The sequence below is a fragment of the Suricata suricatta genome, chromosome 5 (genome assembly GCF_006229205.1).
Source record: "Suricata suricatta isolate VVHF042 chromosome 5, meerkat_22Aug2017_6uvM2_HiC, whole genome shotgun sequence".
In the NCBI taxonomy this organism is placed as follows: domain Eukaryota; kingdom Metazoa; phylum Chordata; class Mammalia; order Carnivora; family Herpestidae; genus Suricata; species Suricata suricatta.
In genome coordinates, this window is record NC_043704.1 from 86,348,445 (window position 1) to 86,368,257 (window position 19,813).

Genomic DNA, 19,813 nt, shown 5'->3' on the forward strand with positions numbered 1-19,813 from the left:
TTATGGTATATGCTTTCTTCCCTTTTATTGAATTTTGTCCGTAATGAGTTGAATTTTATAAGTAATTGGGTATGTCGGGTATTTTTAAAGGAAGTGATGTGTGCGTCCTTGAATCCAGCACAGACAATTGTTGAGCATTTATTATGTACTATAATATTATTACTTACACTTACTGTAGAGATAAGCAATATTTTTCTTTCATTTTGCAGAGGCTCACAGGTTGTGACTTGATAAAGGTGACAAACCTGGATCAATTGTCTCTTCACCGTCATTTTTTCTTAAAAATAAATTTTAGAGGGGCATCTGGGTGGCTCAGTCGGTTAAGCGTCTGACTTCAGCTCAGGTTGTGATCCTATGATTTGTGGGTTGGAGCCCTGCATTGGGCTCTGCTGGCAGCTCAGAGCCTAGAGCCTGCTTCGGATTCTGTGTCTCCCTCTCTTTCTGCCCCTCACACGCTCAGGCTTGGTCTCTCTCAGAAATAAACGTTAAAAAAATAAAATAAATTTTAGATTTTTATCAAAACATTGGTTCATTGGCAGAACTTAAGGCAAAGTGTTTTTGAAGAAAATAATAACTATAATTTTTGCCACACAAAGATTTCCTTCCATTCCTTTTAACTTTATATATGCACATCATGTAATTCTTTTAAGTTTATTTTTGAGAGAGGGAAAGAGCAGGAGTGTGTGGGGAGAGGTAGTGGGAGACAGAGAAGAAAGAGAATCCCAAGCAGGCTTTGAGCTGTCAGAGCAGAGCTTCCGTTACTCAGGGCTTGAACTCAGGAGCCATGAGATCATGACCCGTGCTGAAATCGAGAGTCAGACACTTAACTGAGCCACTCAGGCTCTCCAACATGTAATTTTAAAATAAAGCCAGAGTCATATTTATGTGTATGCATTTTTGTGCTCTATGCTATTTCTCCAAATTTTTATATTTAAAAGTTTCAAGCCAACAGAAAAGTTGTAAGAGTACTACAAAAAGTAACCACTCTTCATCTATGTTAAGTAATCCTTAGCATTTTGTCAGATTTTTATATCTTTTTAAATCCATGCTTTTATATTTTTTCCGAGCTATTCAAGACATTGCAACACTTCAGTATATATCTCCTAAGAACAAGAACACTGTCTCTATAACTACAATACTACAAAGATCACGCTGGAATATTTAATATACTACTGTTACTGTGCTTTTACATAGCATACAGTCCAAATTTCTTCTTAATTTTTTCTTCATGGTCCACTTAACAATCATTCATTACTGTCGTCGTCATGTCTTCTTAGTCATCTTTAATCCAGAACATTTTGGAGCAGATCAGCCTTTTCAGACTGTCCCTCCATTTAGATTTGTCTGATTGTGTCCTCATGGTTAGATTCAAGTTAAATTTTTTTGGTAGGACTACAACACTTGTGATAACACTTTGCTATTGCATTTTAAATTATTTTATCAGGTTATTAAAATACTCTTTAAAAACATGATCTTTAAATTATTGCATAATAAATTATCATACAAATGTACAATGAGTTTTTAACCATTTCCTAGTTGCATATTTACATTATTACGGACTTTTAAATATCACATATAACGCTTTAATAGACATTTTAATTAATTCTCATCTGTGTATTTTTTTTAGTTGAACTTTCTAGATGAATTTTGGGTTGAAGGAGGAAGCACTGAGGCTTGTGGTCCATGTTGTAAAATTAATCTTCAGAATGTTTTTATCTGCTCATGTAACCACTAGCTGTGTACGAAAGGCCTAAAAGTGTTACCTGAAAGTATAATTGTATCAAGAAAATTATGTGAATATATTAACCTCTGAAATTAAAGGGTAGCAGCATCTATTAAAAATCACTCCTAAAGGGTAGCAGCAATATTGAAAATCACTCCTAAAGCATTTTATAAGTTTGTTTCTTGTGCAGAAACCCTGAGTAATTTTTTTTTAACGTTGTAGATGAAATGATTCCGATTGTTGCTTATAAAATCCAAGTGTTGCAAAACTCTCATCACTTGTTTGTATATGTTCAGTTGCAGGTTTTCTCTTAGCCTTTTGCCTAAGAATATACCAAATGTCACATCTTTTCACCAGTGTAGATTACTTCATACCACATTGTCAAGGAAAGGACTGGAAGAATTTTTTGATGACCCAAAGAACTGGGGGGAAGAAAAAGTGAAATCTGGTAAGATATTTGGGTTGACTGATATTAAATATGTTTATTAAACCCTCTATTACTTTGGGATTATGTATCCTCCTTAGGAATCATTTAGGTGTTTCCTTATTTCTTTTAGGAATATCAGAGAAAATTAAAAGGATAATTTAATAATACAGTTAATTGTTGATCGGCAGGTTGGCAAAAGGTTTAGAAAAGGAGTAAATCAGAGTGTTAACTGAAATGAGGTCAGAGGTTTGTTTTAGATTTCATTTTCTAGAGAAAATTATATATTAATTTATAATGATATGAAATATTTTGGCATTAAACTGTGAAGATACATTCTACATTAATACTAACTTTTTTTAATACTATTGCTAGTCATATTACTAATGTTTCATGTGTTACCTAATTTAATGCCAGTTTAGTTCTAATTGTGTGTTATACTCTGACATGATAAAACTGTTATATTTTACAGTTAAGGAAATAGGTTTACAGAGGTTAAATAATTTGCCACAGGGCACATAGCTAGAAAATTATTTCATGTTGTGAATTTCATAAAATTTTGTGTTTGTGAATTTCATAATTTTAATAGGAGCTTCATGGACCTGTCAGCAATTAAGGAATAAAAGTAATGAAGATTTACATAAACTTTGGTAAGTATACCGAATACATTAATATGTAGGTATTTGACGCAGTTAAAGTGTAACAATGAGATATAAACTTTACATCTATTTGATATAAGAAATTGAGTAAAGTGATTTGTCTTACAACACTGTGGATGATATGTAAAACAGGTAAAGATTTTCTAAATATGACAGGTTAAATTACATTAAGACAAAAGTATTAGAGTTCTCAAATAGTTGGGAACTTAGAAATTTTACTGTAACTGCTACCAGTCATACTAGCATCTTTTTCTTTAAGTTTATTTTTATTTATTTTGAGAGAGAACGTATAAGTGGGGTAGGGGCAGAGAGAGAATCTCAAGCAGGCTCTGTACAGTCAGCACTGAGCCTGATGAGGGGCTTAAACTCACCATGAGATCATGACTTGAGTGGAAATCAAGAGTTGAAAGCTTAACCAACTGAACCACCTAAACATCCCCATACAAGCATTTTTATACCAACAATTTTAGTAAACTAATAAAATGAAATAGGAAGAATTTGTCACATTTATAGCCTTCCTCCTTTTTATTACCTTATCCATGGTCTGAAATCTTTAGCTTATTTGCCCTGAGGAAGTATGTTGGAAGGTGCATTTAGTTGGGAATTTAGCTAGATTTTTTGGGCAGATTTTCCTGATGAATTAGAGAGGGTTGAGAGGATTTAAGTCAGTGTGCATTTTTAAGGGGTGATTCATTTACTTACTTGATTTATATTTTTATTGAGTAATTAACATAACACTGCATTTGTTTCAGGGATACACTGTAATGCTTCCATGTTTGTATGCAGTATAAAATGATCACCTTAATAAGTCCAGTTCAAATATGTCACCATATATAGAAAAAAATTTTTCCTTGTGATGAGAACTTTCAAGATCTACCTTCTTACCTATTTGCAAATATGCAGTACAATATTATTAACAACAGTCACTATGCTGTGCATTGCATCTCCATGACTTATGTTATTGCAGTAGGTCCTCTCCCTAAGGAGAGGAAACAATCCTCAGGGCAGCCTGGCTATACACATATGGGACAACATCCCTCATGACCTTGTAACATGAGACCACTTAATCAGACTGCATGTTTGTGTGTTACCATATATGGGAGACAAAGAAATAGAAAATGTATAAAAAACAATGCCACATGGCATTCAGGACTCAGTTTTTTGGTTAGGAACCCAACTGAGCAGTGCCAGTTCCTGGAAAGAAAAGCCTCAGTGTCACGAATCTCTGTATGAGAATCCTGCTACATTATAACTGGAAATTTGCACTTTTTCACCCCCTTCACCCATTTTGCTATTAACTTTAACAATAAAATAGTTTGGGCGGTTGGGTGACTCAGTCAGTTAAGCGTCTAACTCTTAACGTTGGCTCAGGTCATGATCTTACAGTTCCATGAGGTTCATTTGATGAGGTTTATGAGACTGAGCCCTACGTAGGGCTCTGCTGCTGACAGCGTGGAGCGTGCTTGTGATTCCCTCTCCCCTTCTCTCTGCCCCTCCTCAATGTGTGCACACACATTCATGCTTTCTCTTTCCAAATAAATAAACATTTAAAAAAAATAATAAGGGTGTCTGAATGACTTAGTTGTTTAAGCGTCCGACTCTTGGTTTCAGCTCAGGTCATGATCTTGCAGTTTCGTGAGTTCAAGTCCCAGGTTCGGCTGTATGCTGATGGTGTGTGTGGAGCCTGCTTGGATTCTCTCTCTTTCTGCCCCTCCCCTACTCACGCTGTCTCTGTCTCTCAAAATAAATAAACTTAAATAAATAAATTAAAAATAAAAGTTATTTTACCAGCAAAGATGGGTTTATTTGGGAATTAGACACTTGTAATTAAGGACAAGCAAGCTATGGCAAAACAGACAAATCTAACAAAGGAATATTATTTTATGGAGAAGGGAGAGGAAGTTGGGAGGGGTTGTTGTGAATGAAAGTCTGTTGTACAAAAGTAGGAGTTCAGAGTGATGATGGTTTCTCCTGGGCTGAGTTGCAGAGGAAGTCAGTTTCTTGTAGGAGATGGACTTGTTTATCTTTCCCTTTGAGGCCTGTAATTGATGATTCTTTTCTGTTGAGGAGTCTTCTATTAGGGATCTGTAATTGACAGTTTTCCTGTAATTGACATGGAATGTTTTTGGCTTTTCTTCCAGCCTCCTCTTCTAGCATCTCCAGTCCACTTTTGTGAGGTTTCTCTTTGTTTTCACATTTCCCCTTTATTTTTTTAATTTTTTTAATGTTTATTTTTGAGAGACCGAGAGAGAGTGTGAGCAAGGGAGGGACAGCGAGAGAGGGAGACACAGAATAGAAAGCAGGCTCCAGGCTCTGAGCTGTCAGTAGAGAGCCCAACAGTAGGCTCCAATTCACAAACTGTAAGTAAGATCATGACCCGAGCTGAAGTCGGACACTTAACCAACTAAGTCACCCAGGCACTCCTCACATTTCCCCCTTTTGATCAAGATCTTTTCTTGAAAGCAGTGCTGATGAAGAGTCTGTTTTTCTATGTTTAGTGATTTTGTCCTTTAGTGTTAGGAAGAACCTTTCCTGGTTGTCATGTCTTACTTTGGAGGGAAAGTGCCTAACAGTTGGAAACCACTTCAGACCACATTTGAGTAGCGGGAAGGTTAGGAGGGAGAATTCTTAGGCACTTCTCATCTAAAGTTTATATTTTCTGTGGGTCCCAACTGTTGGAGATCATCTACTTATTGGGTGCGTCATTTTCCTTTTTAAGTTTCTAGTATAATTAACTTAGTGTCATATTAATTTCAGGTATATAATACAGTGATTGAACCAATTCTATACATTACTCAGTGCTCTTCACCATAAGTGTACTCTTAATCTTCTTCACCTGTTGTACCCATCTCACTGCCTCCCTACCCTCTGGTAACCATCAGTTTGTTCTCTAAGACTCTGTTTTTTTGTCTCTTATACTTTATTTTCTTTCTTAAATTCCACATATGAATGAAATCATACAATATTTGTCTCTCTTTGACTGATTTCATTTAGCATTATATCCTCTAGTTCCATCCATGTTGTTGCAAATGTCAAGATTTCATTCTTTATGGCTGAGTAATATTCTATTGTACATATATACCACATCTTCTTTATCCATTCTTCTATTGATGGATACTTGGGCTGCTTCCATACTTTGGCTATTGTAAATAATGCTGCAATAAACATAGGGGTGCATATATCTTTTTGAATTAGTATTTTAGTATTTAAAAAAAATTTGTTAACATTTATTCATTTTTGAGAGACAGAGAGAGACAGAACTTGAGTGGGGGAGGGACAGAGAGAGACACACACACACAGAATCTGAAGCAGGCTCTAGAGACAGGCAGTCAGCACAGAGCCCGATGTGGGGCTCAAACTCATGAACCGTGAGATCATGATCTGAGCTGAAGTCAGAAGCTTAACCCACTGAGCCACCGAGGCACCCCAGTATTTTAGTATTCTTTGGGTAAATACCTAGTAGTGGAATTACTGGATCATTTGGTAATTCGATTTTTAATCTTTTGAGAAACCTCCCTGCTGTTTTCTACTGTGGTTGCACCAGTTTACATTCCTACCAACAGTAGGAAACAAAAGGTTTTTTTCCTCCACATCCTTGCCATTACTTGTTTCTTGTGTTTTTTATTTTAGCCATTCTGACAGGTATGAAATGATACCTCATTGTGATTTTGATTTGCATTCCCCTGATGATGAGTAATGTTGAGCATCTTTTCCTATTTCTGTTGGCTTTTGTGTGTGTTCTCCGGGGAAATGTCTGCTAATATCTTCTGTTTATTTTATTTTATTTTACTTTATTTTATTTTATTAACATTTTATTTATTTTTGAGAGACTGACAGAATGTGAGCAGGGGAGGGGCTGAGAGAGGGGGAGACACAGAATCTGAAGCAGGCTCCAGGCTCTGAGCTGTCAGCACAGAGCCTGATGTGGGGTTTGAACCCACAAGCCTTGAGATCATGACCTGAGCCGAAATTGACCACTTAACCAACTGAGCCACCCAGGCACCCTTCTTCTGTTTATTTTTTTAATTGGGTTATTTGTGGGGTTTTTTGGTGTTGTTAAAAAAGTTTTTTATATATTTTGGATACTAATGCTTTATCAGATATGTTATTTGCAAATATCTTCTCCCATTCACTATGTTGTCTTTTTGTTTTCTTGATTATTTCCTTTCCTGTGCAGAAGCTTTCTATTTTTGAGTAGTCCCAATAGTTTATTTTTGCTTTTGTTTCCTTTATCTTGAGAGATCTGTCTAGAAAAATATTGTTAGAGCTGATATCAAAGAAATTGCTGCCTGTTCCCTCTTTTAGGATTTTTATGGTTTCAGGTCTCACATTTAGGTTTAATCCACTTTGAGTTTATTTTTGTGTATAGTGTAAGAAAGCAGTCCAGTTTCATTCTTTTGCATGTAGCTGTCCAGTCTTCCCAACACCATTGTTGAAGGTTAAGACTGTCTTTCCCATTGCATAGTCTTGCCTCCTTTGTCAGAGTAATTGACCACATAATGGTGGTTTTATTTTTGAGCTCTCTGTTCTGTTCCATTGATCTTTGTGTCTGTTTTTGTGCCAGTACCATACTCTTTTGATTACTACAGGTTTATAATATAACTTGAAATCTGGGATTGTGATACCTCTAGTTTTGTTTTTCTTTTTCAAGATTGCTTTGGCTATTCATGGTCTTTTGTGGTTTCATATGCATTTTAGGATTGTTTAGTCTGGTTCTGTGAAAAATGCTGGTGGTATTTTGATAGGGATTGCAGTAAATCTATAGATTGCTTTGGATAATATGGCCATTTAAATAGTAATTGTTCTCCAGTCCATGAGCATGGACTGTCTTTTTGTTTGCATCATCTTCAGTGTCTTTCATCACTGTTTTAGTTTTCAGAGTATAGATCTTTTACTTCCTTGGTTAAGTACATTCCTTAGGTACCTTACTGTTTTTGATGCAGTAAATGGGATTGTTTTCTTAATTTCTCTTTCTGTTGCTTCATTATTAGTGTATAAGGAACACCTGGGTTGTTCAGTCGTTTGGCTTCAGCTCAGGTCATGATCTCACGGTTCGTGGGTTCGAGCCCCGCGTCTGGCTCTGTGCTGACAGCTCAGAGCCTGGAGCCTGCTTCAAATTCTGTATCTCCCTCTCTCTCTGACCCTCCCCTGCTCACACTGTCTCTCAAAAAAAAAAAAAAAAACATTAAAAAATGCAACAGATTTCTGTGGATTGATTTTCTATACTGGGACCTTACTGAATTCATTTGTCAGTTCTAGTAATGTTTTTGGTTACAGTCTTTAGCGTTTTCTATATACAGTATCATGTCATCTGCAAATAGTAAAAGTTTTATTTTTTCCTTTACAATCTGGATGCCGTTCATTCCTTTTTGTTGTCTGGTTGCTGTGGCTAGGGCTTCCCCATACTATGTTGAATAAAAGTGATGAGAGTGGGCATCCTTGTCTTGTTCCTGATCTTAGGGGGAAAGCTCTCAGTTTTTCACCACTGAGTATGATGTTAGCTGTGGGTTTTTCATATATGCCCTTTATTATGTTGAGGTATATTCCCTCTAAATCTGCTTTGTTAAGGATTTTTATCATGAATAGATGTTGTATTTTGTCAGATGCTTTTTCTGCATCTATTCAACTGATCATATGGTTTTTATTTTTTCTCTTATTGATATGATGTATCACATTGATTTGTGATTATTGGACCACCTTGCATCCCAGGAATAAATCCTACTTGATTATGGTGAATTTTTTTTTTTAATGTATTGTTGGATTTGATTTTGCTAGTATTTTGGGGGGGATTTTTGCATCTATGTTCTTTGGAGCGTTTAGCCTGGAGTTCTTTTTCTCTCTCTCTCTCCCTCTCTTTTGTTTTTTTGTTGTTGTTTTTTTTTTTTTTTTTTTTTGTAGTGTATTTATCTGGTTTTGGTGTGGGGTACTGCTGGCCTCATAGAATGAATTTGGAAGCTTTCTTTCCTCTTCTATTGTTCGGAATAGTTTTAGAAGAGTAAGTATTAACTCTTCTTTAAATGTCTGATAGAATTCCCCTGTGAAGCCATCTGATCCTTTAGTTTTGTTTGTTGAGAATGTTTTGATTACTGCTTCAATTTGATATATTTTTCTTATTTCTTTTTTGATTTCTTGATTGACCCATTCATTGTATTTGTTGGGGTTTTTTTTCTCCCATTCATTGTTTATTAGCATGTTATTTAACCTCCATGTATTTGTGTTCTTTCCAGATTTTTCTCATAGTTGATTTCTGGTTGCATAGCATTGTGGTCAGAAAAGATGCATAGGATCACTTTGATTTTTTTAATTTGTTAAGACTTCTTTAGTCTTAGACTATGAAAAGAAAAGATGCAGTCTTAGATTAGTTAAGATCTTTAAGATCACTAACATGTAATCTACTCTGGAGAATATTCCATGTGCACTTGAAAAGAATGTGTATTCTGCTGTTTTATGATGGAATGTTCTGAATATATCTTTTAGATCCACCTGGTTCAGTGTGTCATTCAAAGGCACTGTTTCCGTGTTGGTATTGTGTAGGTGATCCATCCATTGATTTAAGTGGGGTATAAAAGTTCTCTGCTACTATCATATTACTATTGATTATTTCCTTTATGTTTGTTATTAGCTGCTTTAGGTTTTTAGGTGCTCTCATGTTGAGTGCATGAATACTCGCAATTGTTATGTACTCTTGTTGGATTGTTCCTTTTATGATTATATAGCATCCTTTTTTGTTTGTTAACAGTCTTGGTTTTAAAGTCCATTTTGTCCATTTTAAGTATTGCTACTCCAGGTTTCCTTTCACTTCTCTTTGCATGATAAATGCTTTTCCATCCCTCTACTTTCAATCTGCCTATGTCTCTAGGTCGGAAATGAGTCTTGTGTAGGCAGCATATAGATGGATGTTATTTTTTTATCCATTCCATCACCTTATGTCTTTTGACTGGGTGTTTAGACCATTTACATTCTAAGAAGTTGTTGATAAGCATGTAACCATTTTGTTGTTTTATGATTATTTTTTCCTTCTCTGTTCCTTTTTTTTCTTACTCTCTTACAGTTTGCTAGCTTTCTTTAGGAATATACTTGGATTCCTTTCTCATTATCTTTTATATATCTATTACCAATTTTTGATTTGTTATTACTGTAAGGTTTATATATAACATTTTGTGCATATAGCAGTCTATATTAAGTTAGTGGTTGCTTGGGTTTGGAACCTGTCCTAAAAGCACTAAATTTTTACTCCTCTCCCCCTCACATTTTAGGTATATAGTGTCATACCTTGCATCCTTTTATTTGGTAAAGCCCTTGATTGATTTTTATAGATATACTTAACTTTATTGCTTTTGTGCTTCCTACTTTCCTTTGATTTTTCCTTTCCACTCAGAATCCCCTTTAACATTTCTTATAAAGCTCTTTTAGTAATGAATTCCTTTAACTTTTGTTTGTCTGGGAAACTCTTTATCTCTCCTGTTATTCTGAATGATAGAGTATTCTTTGTTGCAGTTTTTTTTTCTTTCAGTAATGTATATCATGCCACTCTCTTCTGGCATAAAAAGTTTCTGCTGACAATCAACTGGTAGCCGTTTGGGCTTCCCCTTGTATTAAGTTTTCTTTTGCTACTTTGAAAATTCTTCACTACTATTTGCCATTTTAATTACTGAGTAGCTTGGTATGGCCCTCCTTGGGTTGATTTTGTTCGGAGCTCTCTGTGCTTCCTGGATTTCCATTTCCTTTCTCAGGTTCAGGAAGTTTTCAGCTGTTACTTCTTCACAAAACTTTTCTGTCGCCTTTTCTCTCTCTTCCCCTTCTGGGCTCTCTATAATATGAATGTTACTGTGTTTGATGGTGTTGCTGAGTTCCCTAAGCCTAATTTCATTTTTCTTTTATTACTGATAAATGCACTGAATGCACTGATCCATTCTTCTGCTTCTTCTAGTCTAGTATTTATTTAATGTATTTCTTAGTATGTGTACTTTTTTTAAAGCTTATTTATTATTTATTTTTAGAGAGATTGAGAGTGCGCATGTGCGAGTGGGGGACTGGCACAGAGAGAATCCTAAGCAGATTCTGCACTGTCAGTGCAGAGCCTGATGTGGGGCTTGAACTAAAAGACCTGAACTGAGATCAAGAATTGGATGCTTAACCAACTGAGCCATCCAGGCACCCCTATTTAGTGTATTTTCAGTATCAGTTATTGAATTATATTTTCTCTTTATTTGTTGAGGGTCTCACCACGGTCCTCCACTCTCAAGTCCAGGGAGTATCTTTATGATGTATTAACTTTAAATTCTCTATCAGGAATATTGCTTACTTCCATTTCATTTAGGTCTCTTGCTGTGATTTTGTCCTGTTCTTTCATTTAGGACATCTTCCTCTGTCTCCTCATTTCTGTCTTACTCTCTGCATCTGTTTCTGTGTGCTAGGAAAGTCATCTATCTCTCCTGCTCTTGAAAGTAGTGGTCTTATGAAGAAGAGGTCCTATAGTGCCCTGCAGTGTAGTGTCCCCTGTTCCCCATAACCTGGTGCTGCAGGAATGTCTCCTATGTGTGTGGCATGCACCTTACTCTTGTGGCTGAAGTGTGTCTACATCGTCAGTCCAATCATTTACAGTGGTTCCCTGCATGTTGTGGGCAAGATTTTGTTCCTGTGTTGTTCCAGTCTGCAGCAACCTTAGCTTGTTTTGGGTTAGATTAGGTGTTTGCCAGAGCTGCAGTTGCACTGAACTGTAGGGTGTTCTCTGTGTTGTCCTCTAAGAAGCTTTCATTGTTGGACAAGGCCTGCAGACACACCAGATGTCTGCCCCCAGTCCACTGCTGGGACCACAGTGGAACTAGTGTGTGCAGTTATCTTCCTCTTTGCCTGGGACAGGAGTCAATTTGGGGGGATGCTAACCCATCAGGGCTGCTTGCACACTGCCAGGCCTGTGGTATCACTTTGGATGGACACCAACTGAGAGAGAGTTGGAGGGAGCAAGTCCACAGAGGAACGCTGGTGGGTGCGCAGTGTGAGCAGGGTTTGCCCAGATCTACTGTAGGAGGAGGCCGGGTTGGAGGAGGTAGATCTGCAAAGTGGTTGGGGACCAGGCACACTGCTCGTGAGCTACGTGGAGACTTTGCACTGCATTGGCTCTCACAGGTATCTGTGTATCTAAGCTAGGGAGAGGTGGAAGGAAATGATGCCCACCAATTTCTTTGTTCCTAGAGAAACCTCCCTGCATAGGCCCCAAGATTAGCAAACAAATCTCCTTGTACACCCCAAGCATCTTTCAGACTGGTGCTCTGTGCTGTATCTCTCTGAGGCTGTTGTCTTGTCTCTTCAAGGATGGGGACTCAGTTTCCTCTTGGCCTTCTACTCTCCCAGACCCAAGTTTGCTGATTTTAAAAGTTCTAAGTGTTAATCCCCAGTGACAGCAAGAACTCAAGAAATTAAGCCCCTCTAGTTTTCAACGGGGATTATGGGATGGAAATTTTATGTTATGGGAATACATCTTCCCAGTCCTGGTCCTCCATGCCTGGGGTGCCTGGTGTGGGGTCTGCTCCTCCCCCCTCTCCGTGCCCACCCTGTCCCTCTTACAGACAGCCCTGTGGGTTTGTTTGGCTCTCCACTGTGTCTCCACCCTTCCTACCTTCTTTGGTGTGGCCTCTTCTCTACATTTAGCTGTGAAAAAGTCTGTTCTGCCAGTCTTCGGGTTGTTTTTTGGGTTACTAACAGTGATATGGGTGTTATCTAGGTGTGTCCATAGGATGAGGTGAGTGTAGGATTGTCCTCCTCTCTGCCATCCATCTTCCACGTGTCTGGGTGCATCATTTTTACAAATGTTTAACAGGCAACAAAGTATAAAAAATTTCTTTAAATTATACAAAACACAAGAATTAACGTAATTCAGAATTGTTTTATGGTTCTAAACTAGGACCCTAAGTCTGAAGTAGTCAGCTAATAATGTTTATTGGCACTTACTCTAGCTTACAGGAGAAAGTTCTCCATCCATAGGCAAAATCCATCCCAGAGTCATGTATGCCTCCTGCAAGTCCCCACTTAACGTGGCCATGAAAGCAAAATAAGGGATTTTGCAAGAGCACATTGGAAGAATTAATCAAGTGCATTTTGGAAGGTACAGTGCAGATACAAACATGAAGCAGTATTTAATGAACTTTTGCAGAAAGTAGCAAAATTTCCGAGATGTATTAAAACAGTATTATCTCAAAAGAACTATTTGAAAATAGACATCCAGTGATACAACCTATAAGGTTGCAAATTCAGAGAACATGAATTTGGATAAGAATCCAGAGTCAGATAATAGTTTAGATGACAGACTTCTGTGAATTTTGAACCTTCTAACTCTTTAGAAAAAGTAGTTCATCACAAGATCATGATTAGGCTGTTTCTGAAAGGCCATAATGAAAAAATAAAAGAGAGATTTTTCCCTTTTACAGGCATTGGGGAAATGCACATAAGGGTATTTTCGTACCACTAAAGAGATAGTGGAAGTAAACAGGAAAAGGTATACAGGCCTCCTCTGGACATGTTGATAAGCTGTCTCGTCATTTCTCCTTCTTTCATTTCTCTTTACTTTCAGGTCACTAGATAAAGTGCAGGTCCAGTTAGGGTTTAGTGCTTTTGTTGGATGTGTCATGTGAATCCAGGATTCTATTCCTTGGAGTTTTGTGCCACAAGGGTTAGTTAGTTTCTCATAAGGGTACCTTCCCAGCAAGGTTGAAGAGAGTGTTTTGGGCGGTGTCTTTTTCAGTAGACAAAATCTCCAGGTTGCAAAGTGTGATGCTCCAGGTTGCCATCTCTAGGGAGTGCACTGTGAAAAGATTGCTCTAACAAAGCATATTTGGTTTTAATGGAAGTAATTGGACCTTTACGATATTGACCCCTGTCTTCCTTCTATCAGCTCTGGGTCACAGGAGGAGGGACCAACTACAGTGGATCTCCTGTGACTCTCTCAAGGGATGAACGCTTGTGAGTTTCAAAGGGGGTGGATCTGAGATTCAGAAAGACTAATAGCAGTGCTCTTGGCCAGGGTATTTGGAAGGTCTCTACAAATTTTGCCAATTGAGTCTTAATAGTGCCATTAGTACTTTCAGCTACCTTAAGGTTTGAGGACGATATGCACAATAAAAGTGTTATAAAACCAGCCAAACAACACACACTTGTTGAAGCACCTAATCAGTAAAGTGCATTCCCCAGTCACTATGGTGTTCACGAGGGTTTCCCCAGGTAGGGATTATCTTTTTCTAACAGAATTTTAGCCACAGAAGCAGAACTGCTTCAGTGAGTAAGAAAACATACAAACCATGACTAATACATAATGTATATCCATGAAACGGGGAATCTGTATGAAGTTCATTTGTGTGAACAGGTTTCTTTGTATTGTATTTTGGACAGGTGGGACAAGCAAAGTAGGCACTTTCTGTGACCTTATTAGTATTTCCCCACCAATATTGGTTCATGAATACTATTATGTGGGTAGACACTGTTTATGCATATACAGTGGAAAGAAATGGGAATTTTAGAATTTCTGGTAGGGGAGGATTGTTACTTGAGTCAACAGAGTTATGAAACAATTAATTAGATTTTCAATATTGTTATTCCCTCTCTGGTGCGATTGTTGGGTATTTCTGATCATTTTTTTTTCCAGTTTACTATTTGGGAGAACATCTCTTTAGACCATGACAGAAGCTTGGCTACTGGTTTCATTGAGAGCAGCATTTTGGGCAGAAATATCAGTGAGGTGTTTTCCTTTGGCCTTCAGGCACTTAGTCTGGAATCTTCTGGAACATTAATAATAGCCAGAGTTTATATGTAAGTGATAAATCACTAAATTCTACTCTTGAAACCGAAAATAATAATAATAGCCACAACAGCCAGTAGTATGGCAGCTGGTAAGTTTTGAACATAGGAGTCAGTTTTAATTTTATCCTCATTAAATGTAAGGAAACCTTGTTTCCATAATATTCCAAAGTCATCAGCAACTGTAAAGGCATATCAGCTATTGGTATAAATACTTGTGGTTTTGTTCTTGGCCACAGTAGAAGGATGGCTAAAGGGGATTCATTACTATTTCTTTAGTGGCCTTAACTAAAAGGGTGGTGGCAGGAATGGCTATGAGACAGGAGGGATCCCAGAACCCCAGCATATAGTTTGTAGGTATACTGCTCTGTGTGTTGATGGTCCCCATGTTTTTGGATGAGTACTCCCCCAAGGGCATTCTTTTCCCTCTCATCTAAGAGGAAAAAGGAAAGTGCATAATTATGATTTCTGAGGGCAGGGGGCATTTATTAGGCTCTTCTTTAAAGTTCCCAAAAGCTATGTCTTCCCAACCTTTCCAAATAATAAGGTCAGGTTTGTCATTTTTTAGTAAAGCTTACAGAGTTAGAGCCATAAGAGAGAAATTTGGAATCTCACTTTCAACAGCAGCAAGCAAGCCCAAGACGACCTCATAATTGGCGCTTAGTTTTAGGTTTTGGGAAGTTCAGGATGTCTTGAAGTCTGCCTGAGTCCAAATGTCCTTGTTCCAAGATCAGGTACCCTAAGTATCAAATCTGAGTTTGAACAAACTGCAGTATTTCTTTGGAGAGTTTATGTCCTTTAAGTCCAAAACTTGTAACAGGTGGATGCTCTCTTCCTGTGAAGAGTTTGAGAAGGGAGCAAAGAAGCAAATTATCTACATATTATAATAAAGTAGAACCTCCAGAAGACTCTACCATCTAAATCAGTTTTTAAGGTTTGTAAAAGAAAGGACTCTCTAGCCCTGGAACATTATTGTCCAGGTGTACTTTCCATTCTTCCCAAGTGAAAACTTGGCTATCCTCATCAACGGAAACACTAAAATATGGACTGCATAAATCAGTTATGGTGAAAACTTTGCGTTCAGCAGGATTGGATGTCAGAAGCATATTGAGGGGTGGGAGGGGGTAGGAACAAGGTACCAAGGGATACCGATGTTATTTATTACTTGGAGGTCCTGGACAAACCTCCATCCTCAGCCATTGGGTTTTCTTACAGGTAAAATTAAAGGTATTACGGGGACTAGTGGAATTTTTCTTACGGGCTTGATGCCTTGCAAGGCTTCTTTATAGGATATACATTAATTCTGGGGAGAGGTTTTGAGGTTTGAATCTTGATGGGAAATGCACTGTGGATTCTGCCATTATCAGTTAAAGATCTTGCCCATAAAGAGAATGGTAACTGATCCAGTAGGGACAAATGATCAGTGTCCCCAGACTCAGCTATAGCGCTGTCAGAGATGGAGCAAAAAAGATGTCAAAGGGCCATTTTTAAAAAACTTTGGTTTTTACCCAAAGCAGGGCTTGCACTCACCTGAAGTGGGGCTTGAGCTCACCCATAGGGCTCAAACTCACGAACCATGAGATCATGGCCTGAGCCAGTCAGATGCTTAACCTACAGAGCCACCCAGGCTCCCCAGAGGGCCATTTAATTTATCTGATTGGCTATTTTGATTACTACTGCCAAATTCTAGAATTATTTCCCCATTTTGGAAGAAGGGAATTCTGGCATAGTATTTTTGTAAGAGATCTTGGCCCAGGATGGGCAGAGGAACTGAGGAGAAAGAGTTCTGACTCTCAAAGTGCCTAGACAAAAGGGAAGAGGTTCAGAGGCAGGAACCTGATGAGGTTAATTAGAGACTCCTACTGTTTGAACTGTTTTCTTAGTACTCTGAGGCAGAGGCTGGTTGATGGCAGTGGGAGATGGGGTACACTTAAGACTATAGCTCTCATGTCAGTAGAGACAGAGTGAGATTCATTCCCAATCTGTAGAGATTTCTCTGAGCTGATAGGGTTTGTTTGGATTGCACTGTTTTTAAAATTTGGAAATTTAACATAAAAATAAGGATTTCTGGTTCCTCTTAAATAATCAGAAATATAATCTGGCAACACTGGACCTGCCTTCGTGCAGTGTAACAACTGGCTGCTGTATATAGCAACTGCCCCATCTAAATGGAGCCATGTAGACTGCTTTTTACCCATCTGTTCTTTCACTAAGCCCACTTCACTTATAATTGTTTATCTGTCTAGGCAATGTAGTAGACATTTAAAGTTGTATCCCCTGACTTAAAGGTTATTTATTTTTCATGGCAGGTTAAAGAATTATAAAATATTTATTAAAACCATTAATATTATTGGCTTACTCATGTGACAGAATAAGAAATGCGTATATGGTCTTTGTCTGCAATTCCTTGGCACACAGCTCCAAAATCTCTTGGAATTTATTTTTTTTAATTTAAAAAAAATTTTTTTTAGTTTGTTTTTGAGACAGAGACCAAGTGGGGGAGGGGCAAAGAGAGAGGGACACACAGAATCAGAAGCAGGCTCCAGGCTCTGAGCTGTTAGCACAGAACCTGATGTAGGGCTCAAACCCATAAACCATGAGATCATGACCTGAGCTGAAGTCGGACGCTTAACCAACTGAGCCACCCAGGTGCCCCTCTTGGAGTTTCTTAAGAGGAATGTCTTTTGTTCTAATTAAGCAACTCCTCCTTTGGTAGCTTCAGGACAGAGGTTGGTCACCACAAAGATGTGAGGCATGGTTGGAGGGTAGGGCTTTCAGCCTCCTCTCCACCCTCATCGCTGGTGAGAGGAGATGCACTGGGATTGGGTTTAATCAGAATCATGATTCATTCAATTGTGTTTATGTAATGAAACCTCCGTAAAAATCCATGAATAACTGGGTTTGAAGAGGTGCTAAGTTGGTGAACACACGGAGGCGTTGGGAGGGTAGCATACCCTGAGAAAGCAGGGACGCTGTGCTCCCCTTTCCACACACCGTGCCCTGTGCATCTCTTATGTTTGGCTGCCTCTGAGTTGTATCCTTTATAATAAACCAGTTCTATTAAATTATCAAACTGGAGGAGGAGGGGTTATTGGAAACTCAATTTATAGTTGTTAGTCAAATGTGTGGGGGGCTTGAAACTTGCTATTGGCATGTGAAGTCGGGGGACAGCCTTGTGGGACTGAACCCTTTAATCTGTGTAATCAATCTGGCACTACAGGTAATTCGTGTCAGAGAGTTAGAGAAGCGGTGTTGAAAAGTCAACACGTCTTTGGCGTCAGGATGGAAAAAAACCTTTCATTTGGTGTCAGAAGTGTTCTGTGTAGAAAAACACAGATTCATTGTAGAAAAATTAGTTGTATAAAAGCACTATTACTTGGGTTATTGGTAAGGGGATAGGTAGGGCTGTTCAGCATTCCTCTTGGCTAAAACCAATTTATCTTCTGCCAACTCCTTCCCCAAAATTGTCTTCTTCCACAACTTAAATATGCCAGTGCTTGTGTGTCATTTTCAGCGCCCTCAACATTTATTTCCTTTCCTTTCTTCCAACTCTAATTCTGAAACAGATTTATTCACAAAACTTAGCCCCTCTTTACATTTGCCACTTTAGTACCTTTGGTTATGTTTGCTTTGGTTTCCTTTCCAGTCTAACAAAACCGAGCTTTCTGAAGCTTGCTTTGATCATCCTAGCTAGAAGAGATGTCTTCTCTCTCTGTCTGTACCACTCAGTACACCACATCAAATTATAGTTTCTGAAGTAGCCTAGTAAAGTAAAAATAAAAAGAATTTTGCACACAGGGAGTCCATGTTTTGAATCTTGAATTAGCTTTGTGCCCCAGAATACCTTACTTCTGTCACCCTTATTTCTTTTAGAAAGTGGAAGAGTGCCTGGGTGGCTCAGTTGGTTGAATGTCCAACTCTTGATTTTGGCGTAGGTCAGGATGTTATGGTTGTGGGATGGAGCCCCAAATCGGTCTCTGCTGAGCTTGGAGCCTGCTTAAGATTCTATCTCTCCCTCCCGTTCTCCCCGCTGCCTCTCTGAAAAAAAAGAAAAAGTAAAAAGTGGAAATAGTACCAACTCCAAAGGGTTGATGTGAGAATTAGATAAGGTAATATACATAAAGTGGCTTATTACCACATTCACTGGCATATAATAAGCACCAAATAAATGTTATCGTCCATCTTCTCTCTCCACTTGGAATGTAGGGATTGTTTTTTATACTTTTTGTAATTCTCTTGGCACTTCATATAGTATGTAGCACCTGGAAAATTCATTGAACAAATGAGTAAGAATTGATACAGCTCTGTTTAAGGGATAATTCTTGTCATGATATTCTGTATATTGAGATTTCTAAAGGACTTTGGGGTACAGATCACTAGTTTTGTCAAAAACTGTAGTCTTAATATAATCATAGAATAGCATCACAAGCTTTGTATTCTTTGACACAGGTATGTCCTACTGAAAGAAAGAAACATGCTCCTAACTTTAGAGCAGGAGGCCAAGCGGCAGAGGTTGCCAATGCCAAGTCCGGAGCGGTTAGAAAAGGTAACATCTGTGGGTGGCTAGAGACTGTTGTGTGGGATAAAGGCCAGAAGATGTAAGTATGTGGTTCCTGTATTTCTTGGCAAGGAGACTTCTTTTTTAAAGTTTCTGCTCTTCTAGTAAACAGACAGAGTTGTGCAGCACTGCTGTTGTAGACTATCTCCATCACTCCGAGATGAAGGGTCATGCCCGTCTGTACTCCGTTCCCACCTGCGGCCCTCAACAGATTTGTGGACGTGGGTTCTTGTTTTCTCTCGGGTGGGTAGCGAGGAGTGAAATTGCTGGGTCGTATGGGAAATCTATGTTTAACATTTTGGGAAACAGCTCAGCTGTTCTTTAAAGTAGCTGCATCATTTTCCATCGCTGGTTCCAGTTTAGCCACTGCCTTACCAACCAGTTCAAAGTTTTGAATGCGTTTTTCTTATTGTAGTAAAAAACATCTAAAACTTACCTTCTTAAGTCATTTTTAAAGGTGTAGTTTAGTAGTATTAAGTACATTCACATTGTTGTGGAAAGGTCACCTATTGTTCAGGTTAGGTTTTCTTCTTTAAAAAAAAATCCCTTGGGTTCATTATTTCCACTCCGAGAGGTTATTATTTGTATGTGTTTCCTATTTATTCAGAATTTTTCTCTGCATGTAGAAGTGTGCCTAATTATTTTTATTTACATAGTAA

General features: G+C 38.2%; 1 protein-coding gene across 1 annotated transcript in view; it reads left to right on the forward strand.

The window, feature by feature from the left end:
- MRPL47 (mitochondrial ribosomal protein L47) overlaps positions 1-19,813 on the forward strand; it is a 32,166-nt gene that overhangs the window by 666 nt on the left and 11,687 nt on the right. The window contains exons 2-4 of the mRNA XM_029939836.1: positions 2,020-2,171; positions 2,737-2,797; positions 19,046-19,142. Of these exons, the coding sequence (XP_029795696.1) occupies positions 2,020-2,171; positions 2,737-2,797; positions 19,046-19,142 (310 nt within the window). The remainder of the gene's footprint in view (positions 1-2,019; positions 2,172-2,736; positions 2,798-19,045; positions 19,143-19,813) is intronic.